Raw genomic sequence first — 13986 nt, 5'->3', positions numbered from 1 at the left:
CGGAAAAGTGGCTGACCGATTCCAGGCTTCTGAAATATGAAGCCATCCTAATCAGCTCCCCAGGATTGGAGTTGAAAACCACCTCAGCACAAAACCCTGCACAGTTCATGTTTGGAGACCTTTCTGAGGAACTGTTGCATGATTGTGCTGAGATCGTGGAACTTCAGACAAAAGTAAGATCAGATTTGGAGGATCAGGAATTGGAGGGGGGAGAGAAATGGTTTGTGGATGGGTCGGCAAGAGTAGTCGAGGGGAAAAGAAAATCAGGATACGCAGTGGTGGATGGCAGAACAGGAAGAGTGGTGGAATCGGGTCCCCTAAGACCCGAATGGTCGGCCCAGGCTTGTGAGCTTTATGCTCTCCTGAGAGCTCTAAAAGGGTTAAAGGGAAAGAAGGGGACCATATTCACTGATTCTCGGTATGCGTTTGGGGTGGTTCACACTTTTGGGAAAATTTGGGAAGAAAGGGGCTTGATAAACACAAAAGGAAAAGGTTTGGTCCACGGTGAAATGATTCGACAAATCTTGGAGGCAATCAGGGAACCAAAAGAGATTGCGGTGGTGCATGTGAAAGGGCATCAGATCGGATTGCAATTTCAGACGCGTGGGAATAACCTGGCTGACCAAGAGGCAAAAAGGGCAGCATTACTCACAGTAAGAATCCCCGAGGTGATTGGGGAGGAAAACTCCGGAATCCAAATATGTCCCTCTGAAAGGGACATTGAAGGATTTAAGGAGATGGGAGGGGCATTGGAGATGGGAAAATGGAAATTGCCGGATGGAAGGGAATTGGTCCCGAAAGGTGTGGCCAGAGGGATCCTGAGACGCCTGCACGAACAGACCCACTAGGGAACACGAGCATTGGCTGACCAGTTTCTGAAATTCTTTGGGTGCAAGGGGATCTTTGAGTTGGCAAAACAAGAGGTACAGGGGTGCGTGACTTGCCAGAAAGTGAATTGATCCAGATCCAGACAAGCGGCTTGGGGAGGTCGTCCTCTTTCATACCGGCCGTTTGAAAGGACCCAGGTGGATTTCACTGAATTACCAAAGGTCGGGAGGTATAGGTACTTATTGGTTATTGTGGACAAATTGACACATTGGGTAGAGGCGTACCCAAGGGCAAAAGCCACGGCTCAAACGGTTTCCAAAGTATTATTAGAGGAAATAGTCCCCAGGTATGGAATCGTGGATTGCATAGATTCAGATCAAGGGACTCATTTTACCTCGAAAATCATAAAACAATTAACCGAGGCCTTGGGAATCAGATGGCAATATCACACCCCCTGGCACCCTCAAAGTTCAGGGCAAGTAGAAAGAATGAATCAGACCTTAAAAACTCAGTTGGCAAAACTCATGCTGGAAACTAAGATGTGTTGGGTAAAATGCCTTCCCCTTGCTTTGTTGAACATAAGAACCATGCCTCATTCTGATACGGGACTGTCCCCCTTTGAAATGTTGTATGGGATGCCATACAAACACGGAATGCCTGTGGGACATCCCCAAGTCGAGGATGTGCAGTTACAACCTTATCTCATCACTGTAAACAAAAATTTACAGGAGCTCAGAAGGCGTGGACTCATCCCCCAAAGTGCCCCTCTCGGATTTGCGATTCATCAGATTCGGCCCGGAGATAGAGTGTTAATCAGGACTTGGAAAGAGATTCCTCTCGCCCCGCAGTGGGAAGGACCGTTCCTGGTACTACTCACGACTGACACCGCAGTTCGAACCGCTGAGAAGGGTTGGACTCATTCCTCAAGGGTGAAAAAGATTGAGGACCCAAAAGCCTCGGACTGGAAGGTCACCACCCCTCCTGGAGAGCTCAAAATCAAACTCAGGCGTCAACCTAGATGACCGACCAGATAAGTTGTAATACCCCAGGTTGTGAGTGCTTTCCTTTCATTCACTTTGAATGCGTGTACTGTAAACAGGTTTGGGTCACCCATTGTTGGAGAGGGAGTCGACCTAAAGGTTTGTGCACTAACTGTCTAATCGAGGAGCAGGTTAACACAGACCGCCTCTTAGTACTTGCCACTCGGGCCGGACTTTTTGAATTAGATTCTCCTGAGTGGTATCAGATTTTCAAAAAGGGAATAAAGGGAAAATTGGACGCTAAAGCAGAACCCTTAGCAATTGAGTGCCGGAGGACCATCAAGGTACCTTGCCGAGGAGATACAATCAAATTATCCCGGTGGGCAACCTATAAGAGAAGGTTTGCCATCAGGACCACACGGGCCCCTGAAGCAAACCCTTGCTGTCGAGAAGATGGTTTACCCCGCCGTATGTTCCCATACGGGCGATGGGCAAGGCAGAGGGGTTTTTCGGTGGGGAATCCTGATGGTCCTGAGCCTAGCCATGTGCTGGGCCAAGGGGGCCCTTCCAGGGGCGCTCCTGGGGGAGAATCCTCCCGCGAAGTGTGAATGGTGCTTAACAGCACCAGAAACCGGGCCGATAATGGATTGTCCTCTAAAAAGGCAGTTGGGTGACTGTTGGGCTAATGGCACTCGATTTCACCTTTGTGAATTGGAAGGAAGGGTCCGGTGCCAACGCTCAGGGGCAAGTCCTAAGGGCGGGCTGTTCAGGGATCCTGCTCACTCACTCGTTAGACGAAGGCGGGAACTCGAAACTCCTTACCCGGTACCAACATGTCAACAATGTAACAAAACTGTATGGATGGGAGGAAAAAGGCAATCTACCTTCCTCGCCTACTATAAGGTGAATCCCCTGTGCTACGACAAAGCGAAACTAAAAATATGTAATATGGGTGGAAAATTGTATTGGGAAGGGAGGAATCTCAAACATGAGGAAACGGGTTTCTTGGACTCAGAACCCATCATTTTCGAGTTATTGCCTCCGGGAGATAAGCGTGTGTGTTTGCAGTTTGACCAAGTTTTTTGTTTTTCAAGGGACGAGGAAGGGATGGACCCTGAAAGTAAAATGAAACAGGTAACATTGGAACTCAGGAAAAAGGAAGCTGAGGCCAGAAAGAGGAGAATTGAGCAGGAAAGGTTGAAATCGCTCAGTGAACAGTACGAGCAATTGGAAAGGCAATACGGGGATGGGGGATTTCCGGCCCCTAACCAAAACCTCTTTGTAGAACTAATGCAGGAGATAGCCACTGAATTGGGGCTGATGGATTGCTGGATTTGTGGGGGATTAAAGTCAGCCGAAAGGTGGCCCTGGAAAGGAGAAGGATTAGCCCCGGAACAACTTCTAAAATGGGAAAGCTCTAAATTGTCAAAAATAGTAAAGAGACCGGAGGGATGGATTTTGGAAAAAAGGATAGTGGGAACTATCTGCATCAGCCGGGAGGGGAAGGAGTTCACCGACCTGGTGGGTTATACTCCTTGCATAAATACCCTAACGGTGAATGACAAAACATGGGTCTGGCAACCTGAACCACCCTCCGGATATTGGAGCCAAATTCGAGAAAAAGATTGTGAGTGGTTTGAGACTATGGGACTTTGTTGGCACAAAAGTCCCGGGGCTAATCCATTTCAGGCACTAGCGGGACTGAGAGAGTACTGGGACGAGCCGGGTAGAACCAATATAGGCTGGAAAGCTCCAGATGGGATATATTGGATTTGTGGAAAGAAGGCCTATAGCGAACTTCCCCGGAAATGGAAGGGGTCCTGTACCCTAGGAATGATAAGACCCTTCTTTTTCACCTTGCCCAGAGCCGAAAGCAGTTTGTTAGGAGCTCCTCTGTTCGAAACATTAAACCGACAGAGAAGGGAGATAAGACGGGTGCTACCCATAGCCGGAGGCAACCAGAAATGGGGGGAGGAGGAGTGGCCCGCTGAAAGAATCATTGAGTATTATGGGCCAGCCACCTGGGCGAACGATGGCAGTTGGGGATATCGAACACCCATTTACCTCCTGAATAGGTTGATTCGGTTGCAAGCAGTGGTAGAAGTGGTTTCTAACCACACCTCAGAGGCCTTGGAACTCCTGGCAAAGCAGCATTCACAAATGAGGGCTTTTGTGTATCAAAATCGGCTTGCCCTGGACTACCTGCTAGCAGAGGAAGGAGGGGTCTGCGGCAGATTCAATGAATCAGAATGCTGCATCGAAATCGATGACTATGGGGAGACTATCAAAGGGTTAGCACAGGAAATCAAAAAGGTGGCACATGTGCCAGTCCAGAAGTGGAATTCAATTCTTCAGGCTTCATGGTGGGACCAGCTGTTCGGACAGGGGGAATGGTGGAAGAAGGTAATATTCTTTATAACGTGCTCCATTGCAGGCATTGTCTTCCTCCCGTGTCTGATCCCTTGTTTCATTCGACTGATACATTCAGTCGTCCAAGGGATGCAAATAGCATCCCTTCCCATGGATCCAGAGGCAGCACAAGGGAAAACTGTGTCCAAAATAATGAAACTTGAGGAAGAAAAAGGTAAAAGAAGGGCTGCAGAGGCCCTAAAGGAATTCGAAGAGGAGCGGAAGCTCCAACAAGGTGATGAATCCTCCCAGGAGGACTTGGAAGAATGTGACTTTTTAAACTAAAATTGAGGTCAATAAAGGGAGAAAAGCGAATTTTTAATTTGATGAATTATTAGGTGGGGGACTGTGATAAAAATAGGGTAAAAATTCGTGTATAAAATAATAATTCGATGTATAATGAAACAAAGCTAAAGTAAAATTGTAAAATCCAGTAGAAGGGTAACCGTTCTCTCTCAGCCTGCTAATCTCAGTTGCAAAGACAGGACGAAGGTCATCAACTTAGACAAAAGACACTGGCCAACCCTGATAAGAATCACTTCCTCGCCAAGGCAAGGAGAAATTCCTTCCTGACGACGATGCCAATTTCACCAACCTTCTGGTGCCACAAGCGGAATGAAATCAACATAAGACAGACTCTTGGAATTGACATAAGAAAGGAGCCTTCCCGGAATGAGACAACTAGACTTGATGAGGTCCGGGAGGGCCATCGAAAAGAAATCCGGACTATTCAACCCACCTTGGACACCTGGACTGCCTAAGGGCAGAAAATTCCTATAAAACGGTGGACTGAAAGCTGCACTGGCGTGGACTAGGGCGTCTGGTACATCGGTGCGGACCTCTATCCACCCAGCGCGCGCTGACAATTTCCTATTATTGTGGTTTTTCTCTTTTTCAGGTGCTCGATATTCTGTTGTTAATAAATTGTCATTTATTAACCTGAAATTTGCCTTTGCATTTATAACAGTGGGGATGCTGAAAGCCTCTTTGGCCGTGCCCAGGGGTCACTCGCCATGGCTGGTGACTCCTGCTGTGGAGGATCACAGGGACCCCGCTGGCGGCACCCGGGGCCACGCACCTCCGGGGCCGGCTGCAGCCGCGGCACCTCCGCCGCCGGTGTTCCGGGGCCGCCCGACCCTGCAGCGGGCACGGGGGCCAGAGGTGGCGCTGTAGTTGGAGGCTGTGAGTCTCGGTGGTTACAAAATGGCGCCGGCGGCAGGGCGCATGCTCCGTGTAGGGCGCCGCCGTCTTGTTGTACGGAAAAACACAGGGAGCAGCCATCTTGTTGTACGGAAGGTCTTTGCAGGGAGCCGCCATTTTGCTGTGCGGGCGGCTGTGCTGCACATGCGTAGTAGCGCTGCAGGAAATTGTCTAAATTCCCGCAGTGTTCAAACCCGTTTTGTTCAGGGGGAGCTGCTGTTCGGAGTGGAGATCCCGCTGTCAGTGCCAGAGGGGTCCCTACAAGCCCAGGTAAGTCACCAGCGGGATGGAAGGGGCCCCTCAGGGGTTCACTGGGACCGGCCGCGGGGCCGTTCTCGGGTTTGGCGGGGCCGGAGCGGCTGCAGCTCCTTTGCATCTCTCTGCGGCAAAACCGTCCAGTGGTACCTTTGCAGTGGTTCTCCTCTATTGATGGCTGGAACCAAAAAGGAAAATCGAGGAGCATCCTCTGGATGTAGTGGAGTGTTGTAAAAACAATCTTGTAAGTGAATGACAACAAGAGGCCAGTCTCTTGGAATCACTGAAAGAGAAAGAAATCCAGGTTGTAAATGCCTCATGTCTTCTGTCACTTTGTTGATCTTCCTCAAGTCATGAAGCAATCTCCAGGAATCAGAGAAGTCTTTTTGTGAATGACAAACACTAGGGAATTCCAGGGACTATTTGTGGGTTTGATGTGGCCTTTTTGTAGCTGTTCACTCACTAATTTTTTGAGCGCATTCAATTTTTTCTGTTCAAGAGGCCACAGATCTATCCAAACGGGCTGATTGGTTTTCCACAATAACTTAAGAATGGTAACCTAATGACGAGTGGCAGGTGTCGCAATTATGGACACAAAAAGAACCACACTCACCCGTCAGGTAGAAGTAGGGGAAAGAAAAGAGTTTATTATGATTTAGGGTTTATATAGTATTTGGGATTTGGTCAAGGATTGGTCAATGAGAGGAACACCTCTCTGACCCCAGTGGTCAATCCAAAAGTCCATCACCAAGAGGAATGAAAACAATATACACTGTTTTGAGAGACTTTGAAGAAAAGTATGTAATCTATCCTCAGAAGGCTTAGTATTATGGCCATATCTCACCCTTTCTGCATTAGGAAAAAAGAAAAGGAAAAAAGAAAAATGAACATTGTTCAGTCTGGTGGAAGGACCAGCAGAGTGAACACTCACATCCTCTGCATCTGAATCATCACTTGATGGTTCTTCCATTTGCTGCCTTTCATTTGGTCACGGTCTCCAGCTTTCAACATGGCAGGGGTAATAGAATTCTGTGGCACCAGTAAGGTGTTTGATGGCATGCAAAGCTTTGCCATTCAACTCTGCAGGGTTTCACCCTGCATTCTCCATTTTTGTTTAAAAGATTTCTTTCCTTTTCTTTTTTTTTTTCCTCAACGACACAACACAGAGTCGTCAACAAATGAAGCAAAGCAGCATCACTGACTCTCTTCAAAACTGAATAACTCAACTGCTGTGCCATGTCGGCAACACAAGTGAAATCCGTGACCAAATTGAAAGGTTCCTGGGAAAACTTGGAAATGCCATGACAGCAGCCCTCAATGCAATTGGGCTGACCCATCTTCATGACCTACCAAACTGGCCACTCAGATCCATCCTCCAAGTAACAATGGCCTTTCCTGTCCTTCCCAACCCATCAGTAATGACAGTGCACTGGTTCCTGGGTATTATTGAAGAATTTTGCCATGTGCAATAGCTCATGGCTGGGCAGATGACAGGTGATCTGCCCTAAAAATCTTTCAGAGCACTTCGCAGAATAACACTGCTTACAAAGCTCCTTTCAAATGCCTCCTGTAAAACCGAGAGTATGAATTTTACAAAAATCTGCACCCATCAATCGCAAGCACTGTTGCCTGCATTTAATTATCAGTCCAGAAAAGCTCAAACAAAAGGATCACCGTCTTTTGCGGCTGGTGTCGAGCAGTCAGCTCAGACAATTATTTCACTGTCTTTTGCAGCTGAAATTGAGCAATTAGCTCAAACAATTAATTTTTGCCGTCTTTTACAGCAGATGGGGCAGGACGCCCCAGTCCAAAAACGTGCAAGGGATCGGACATTCATCATTGCATTGGCCCATTATACCTGTAGGATGCAACTGAATCACAAACAATCTTTCAGATTCACGAGGATCAGCCAATCTGTGGAAAGCATGGTGGTGACAGCACATCAGCCTGCAACATCCCCATGCTTTCCACCACAGCATTAACTTTTCAGAGGTCTTGCAGCAACCTCCATTACCCAGAGTTCTGTCTCGATGCAGAAAACAGGAGTGTCCCAAGGTCTGTCCCAGATAATCCTGGTCCAACAGCTCTTGAAACAAGCCTCAAAGGGCGACTAAGTTGTCTTGAGAGAAAGTCCTTTCCAGAGTGCCAAGCGGCAAGGGAGAGGATCACAATGTCCGCTCCAGGGACAGACAGGGTACAAATCATTCAGAACAGTCTCTGGCGAGAACCACAATTCAAAGAATTTGAGCCAGCCCGGTAGCTTCAGAACAAGCCATCTTCTCGCCACGGGCTCTCTGTTCTGTGAAGAGAAAACTCAAAAAACACAAGGTGAACAGTCGTGATCTCCCCAGGGAGGCACTGGCCTCCTGGGGCCAACGCCCCTGCCTGTGCCCAAAGCGCATCCCCCGGGGCCAGCGACCGCTGCAGCCCCGGGTTCTGTGGGAGGCGGCGGGGCCGGGCCCGTCGGCTCCGGGAGCGTTGCAGCCCCAATGGAGCCCGTGTCTGTCGGCAGCGCAGGAGCGCTGGCCACCGCAGCCCGGACAGGGGACCCAGTTTCAGCCACGGGCCGAGCCGGGGCACGCGAACCCGGCGCGGGACGGACCGAGGCCGCCCCGCTGGCCCCTCGATCCAGCACGGGGGAGGGACGGAGCGCCGGGAGGGGCGCGGCTGATGGAGCCGTGGCGCTGCCCCCCGCCACAGTCACAGCCTCAGCAGGCGGCGGGGCAGCCCCCGCGTAGAGGGCGGAATGTGGCGCCGGGAGGGGCGTGGCTGGAAGAGCCGTGGCACAACCCCCCGCGACAGCCAGAGGCTCGGCAGGTGCAGGCGGCGCGGGCGGGGCAGCCCCCGCGGAGCGGGCGGGGCGCGGCTCAGGGCCGCTCGGGCCCGGGCCAGCCCCTGCGGCGGGGGCCACGGCACTCGCCGCGCCCGGCGGGGCAGGCACGGGGAGGGGAGCGGTCGGCATGGTCCCGCCTGTGCCGCGGGGACCCATCGGGGGCGCCGTCCCCCCGTGTGGGGCGGGACAGACCGCTCACCCTTTGAGGTCTCCTTCACCTCTCCAGGCGCAGAGCCCGCCGCAGCCGCCTCCAGCAGAGGCTCCACCACCCCCCCACCATCAGACGGGGTTAACTCCGCCACTCCGGTGGACGTCCGCCACTCCGAGGGGGTATTCCGAGGCAATGCCACACGGGGACTCCCTAGCTCCGGCCTCCGACAGAGGTGTGGGTCGAGTCAATGACCCCAGCGCCCGGGAGGGCGCAAGGGGTGGGGGGGGGACGACACACACCCCCCCAGTCCTCTGCCTCCTGGGCGCAGGAATGGGTGGGATGGGTGGGGCCAGCACGGCCCCAGGGGCAACACAGGCCCCCACGGGAATTCCTGAACTCTTATGTCTCCTTCTAGCATTATCAATCTCTCTCCAAAGCACTGTCAGCTCTGCGATGCCTGCCCTGCAAGTCACGGCCAAAGCCCGAATGAGATAATCACCAAGGCGGTTCCAGGCACCTCTCGAGGCCACCGCCCGTCATCAGCAAAGAAGCCTTTCACCTTTCCATAATAATATAGACACCGTAAATCAGTGTCCGAGACGGGAGCCTTTGCCCGATCCAGCAAACCTCGCCAGACCTTCGAGGCCCCAGCATCAAACGCAGGGATACGGAATATCATTTCCGCAAAGGCTACTCACACACACACAGCCGTTACCTGAAAACAATCTGACTCACACACTGCACTTCTCACGAGCAGTCCAGATGGTCCGTTCTCACACGGCAGAGTCACCAGTTGTCACAATTATGGACACGAAACAGGTAGAAGCAGGGAAAAGAAGAGAGTTTATTATGATTTAGGGTTTGTATAGTATTTGGGATTTGGTCAAGGATTGGTCAATGAGAGGAACACCTCTCTGACCCCAGTGGTCAATCCAAAAGTCCATCACTGAGAGGAGTGAAAACAATATACATTGTTTTGAGAGACTGAAGGAAAGTACGTAAACTATCATCAGAAGGCTTAGTATTATGGCAATAGGCAGGCGTCACTGTGGTTTGCATTAAGAATCCACTTCCATCTTTGTTCCCCACTGGGACAACACATCTCTCCCCCACACTGTTGAGTAATTCCCCACGCAGGGCTGAATGTCTGCTGTCTTTCCTTCGGGACCTGTGACAGTAATGGTGATTTCACTTTGCTTACACATTGTATCTCCTTCAATCCCTCTGAGAATACAGTATGCTTTCATCAGCTTCCACTCTCTCGGCCAATGTTTATGAAAAATCACAGCGATCTCTGCCCCTGTGTCCAGCATGCCTGTAATCTTAACTGTTTTATCACCGTATGTCAGACTGCACTCCAGCTCTGGCTTTTCATTGGTGACATGTTTTACCCAACGGACATTAGGTGCTGGGCTAAAGCCCTCAGAAGGTATTTCTCGGTATCCAGCTCCCTTATTTATATTAATTGGCAATGCAATAGCAACAGCTATTGGTGTTTTTGGTTTAATTACCACTGGAGCATTGTAAGCAAGAGCTAAAACCCTCAGCTCTTCATTACAATTTGCTGAAACGACAGCTGGAATAACTGTAAGTCCAAGATCCCTGTTACTGTCCTTGCCTATAATTAGAAAGTCTTGTTTTTGTTTTGAAACACCAGTAACTCCTATGGGAAGGCATTCATGGCAACAGTTTTTAACAGAATATATCAATTTGGAAGTTGTCAGTTCACATCGTGTCCCTGGGGGTAATAAGTCGGGGTGGCTTGGGCGATACCTGGTGGTGTCACAAACTGCCCCTGGCTCGGGTTTTCCCCAGGTACCCTCAGGTTGTTCAGGTGTTCCCGTCACTGAGCTGCCATTACATATTTCGCCACACGATGGCGCTGTGCGCTGTTCTTTGCAGGGCCCCGGGATGTCCTCCACGGTTTCTTGGCACCGCTTGGCCACCGAGTGGCCACCGAGTGGCCACCGGGGCCACCATAAATAACGGGACTACCAGGGCTAACGGGGACACCAGAGCCACCACAGGGACTTGAGAGGAGGTTGTGGATGTCCCCAAGTGTCCCCATCAGGTGATCCATGGCCAGGTGGGTGCTGCCCTCCCACAGCCACTCCACCTTGACCACCGCAGCCACCAAGTCCTGGGGGACATCAGCGGACACCTCCTTTTCCTTCAGGGCCAACTCAATGTCCTCCAGCTGCTGCTGCAGCGTACAGAGGAAGAGGGAGGCTCTGTAACACACATCCACCAAGCGCTGTAGCAGTGCCCGGGCTGCCTTCGCCTGCTGTCTCCTCATGGTGGCCACCAGCACCCGGGACTTCTGCACCATCAGAAATGAGACCAACACCTCCATGACCGGGGCCATCAATGGCTGCTGGGTCGCAGCCACCAGGATGGTCTTAACTCTCCTCCAGGTGACGATCTTGTCCTGCAGGTCCCCAGCCTGGGCGGTGGCCTTGGTGGTGTCCCTGTCCTCCCAGGTATCGAGGAGATTGATGGCCTCATTTGCCAGCCAGATCGAGCTCTTCCAGACTAGAACCCTTGAATCCTGCCAGGCACTGGCTGCAGCTCTCACATCGTCCCAGGTGGCCGCTGGGGTGTTCATGAGGGCAGACGCGGCCTGGGAGGTGACACTGCCCTGCTCCAGGGCATCCCAGAGGTGCCAGATGAATTCCATCAGGGCTGTGTGCAGGGCCTCTGGGTACAGGAGCGGCCACATGTTCCACGGCATGGTCACGGTGGCCACCAGCTCGCCCAGGGTGGCCACCATGGCCACCAGATCATCCAGCACCTGGAGAGGAGACAGGGGAGGTGGCAGGGACCTCGTGGCACTTGTGGCCTCCTGGGATGGCCCCTGTGCCCTCCCAGAGTCCGCTTTGCTCCCTCCCTGGAGGGCTCAGCTGTCCCCTCTGTCCCTTTGTCACCCCCTTGCCCCCTTTGCAACCCCACTGCCACCCCCCACTGTCCCCAATCTCCCCAGGATCCCCCAACCCCACAGGGGACCCCCCCCCAACCCAACCTGGGACCCCCCAAACCCCCTCCAGGATCCCCCAACTCCCCAAAATTCTCCCAGGTCCCTCCAAAACACACCTGGGACCCCGAAAACCCCATCTGAAATCCCCAGAACCTCCCCCCAAGAGACCCAAAACCTTCCCAGGACCCCCTAAACCTCACATGGGACCCTCCCAACTCCCCCCAGGAGCCACCAAAACCCCTCCAGGACACCCCAAACCCCACCTGGACCCCTCAAACCCCACATGGAACCCCCTTAACTGCACCTGGGACCCCCTAAAACTCCTCTAGGAGCCTCCAAACTCCACCTGGGATCCCCCAAAACCCCTTCAGGACCCCCCAACCTCCCCCGGACCCCCTGTCACCCCCCTCATCCCCTCTGCCACCCTAGGTGTTCCCCCTGTCCCCTCCCCCACCCAGCGCCGGCACTGTCGCACTTTCCAGGGATCCATGACCGCTGGCGACACTCCGAGGACACTGCGGGGACACTCCCGGGGACACTCCCGCGGGGCGAACAGGTCCGGAGCGGCACTCGGCGACTCGTGCGAAATGTCGCGCTGGAAAGTGACGATGTGACCTCACTGCCGGACACACCCCCTGCCCTTTCCCCCCGCCCCCCCCGGCCAGCAGCGGGGCCCGTCCTCGGCCACCCCCAGGGCCGGGGGACACTGCGGGGACACTGCGGGGACACGGGGACACCGCACAGCTGCACCTGGGACACGGCAGTGCCACCAGTTCCAGCCCAGTGCCACCAACCCAGTTCCAGCCCGGTGTCCTCAGTTCCATCCCAGTGCTCTCAGTGCCATCCCTGTGTCACAACCCCATTGTCCCCATACCGATGTCCCCGTCCCACTGTCCCCAGTCCCATCCCAGTGTCCCAGTGTTTTGGGGGTTTTGGGAAGATCCCGGGGGGGTTTTGGAGGGTCCTGGGTGGAGTTGGGGGGTCTCCGGTGGGGTTTGGAGGGTCCAGAGAGGGTTTTGGGAGGATCCCAGGCGGAGTTCGGGTGGTCCCAGGAAGGGTTATGGGGGATCCCTTGAGGGGTTTTGGGGTGTCCTGGGGGGATTGGGGGGATCCCAGCTGGATTTTGTGGGATCCCAGGTGGGCTTTGGGGGTTCCCAGGTGGGGTTTGGGGGGTCCTGGGGCGGTTTTGGGGGGTCCCAGATGGGGTTTAGGGGGGGAGATCAGGATGAATCCCCGGGGTTGACCGCTCCCCCTTTTATGCCCAGCCCGCTGTTCTAGCACCGCCCCTTATTCCTAGACACGCCCACTGCACGCTCCTCTCATTGCTCCGCCCCTTTCACGATTGCACTTCCGCGTTCTGACCCCGCCCCCTCCCAAGGCCCCGCCCCAGAGACGCCTTGGCCACACCCCCGGTTGGATTTTTATCAATTTTAATCAACCAAAAATTTTGCTTCTTCAAAAGGAATCTTTTACATTATTTTGTTTTTTTAATAATATGTGGTTTTTTCTGACATAAAGCTCTTTTACAGACTCAACAGTTGGTTAAGTTTTTTGCATATTTTTTCCTCTAATTCCACAACCAGTTTTTTATTTTTCAGTTTCAAGATATTTTTTTTTTTTCTAATTGTTGGTCTAGTTTTGTACTGGGTTTGATTGTTGTGTTAGCTTTCTCTTTTTATTTATTAGATGCTCTTTTACTAAATTTTGGATTTTATTCTCAACAGCATATGTGAAACAAATCCATCTTTTCATCTTTTGGACACTTACTTTCCAATTTGTCACCATTGGTCTCTAAGTTTTTCACAATCTAATATTTTTTTTTCTCATTATGAATACAATTATCTAATTTGGATGGGTTATAACAGTGACTGTCAATATGAGTATGTGTAATAAGAAAAGAACCTCGGTGTCTTTCCATATATAATTTCCTATAGCATCTGTGGCATGATTTTGCCAATATCCTATAAGGCAAAAGACAAAGAATGAGTGAAGTGACAGAAAAAGGAATAACAGAGGTTCTGGTATGGCTTATATCTTTATTCTTTGTGTTTATGGGGTTGTATCCACAGCAGGAGTATATGATCTTCTTGGTGGCAAGTACAGCAGCCAACCCAGTCTTGCCCTCTATTTCCTTGTCACTCCCTTTCTGTTAGTTTCCAGACAAATTGCCTTTGACATTTCTTAACTGTAATTTCCCACCGTTCCTCAGGTATTTCCCACTCAACAGGCACTGGTAATCCCCATTTACTGGGATATATGTACACATGCATCACTAAAAGACAGTAAAGTCTTTTAATCCAAAGGCCAGCTGCAAAGCCTTTTTAGAACTGACAATTAATTGTGCTGGCCTGAGCTG

The 13986-nt window shown here is 51.8% G+C and overlaps 1 protein-coding gene across 1 annotated transcript; it reads right to left on the bottom strand.

Annotated features, from left to right (window-relative positions):
- Positions 1-9040: 9040 nt before the first annotated feature.
- LOC310921491 (uncharacterized protein) lies at positions 9041-12227 on the bottom strand. Its single transcript, XM_083881624.1, has 2 exons — positions 12106-12227; positions 9041-11447 (listed from the first exon to the last, which is right to left on the bottom strand). Exons 1-2 carry the CDS (start codon positions 12118-12120, stop codon positions 10500-10502), a joined length of 963 nt encoding a protein of 320 aa, XP_083737750.1. The 5' UTR covers positions 12121-12227; the 3' UTR covers positions 9041-10499.
- Positions 12228-13986: the final 1759 nt, after the last annotated feature.

Source organism: Zosterops lateralis (genome assembly GCF_965231275.1).
Source record: "Zosterops lateralis genome assembly, chromosome: 35".
NCBI classification, from domain to species: domain Eukaryota; kingdom Metazoa; phylum Chordata; class Aves; order Passeriformes; family Zosteropidae; genus Zosterops; species Zosterops lateralis.
This window is presented reverse-complemented; position numbering and strand designations above follow the sequence as displayed.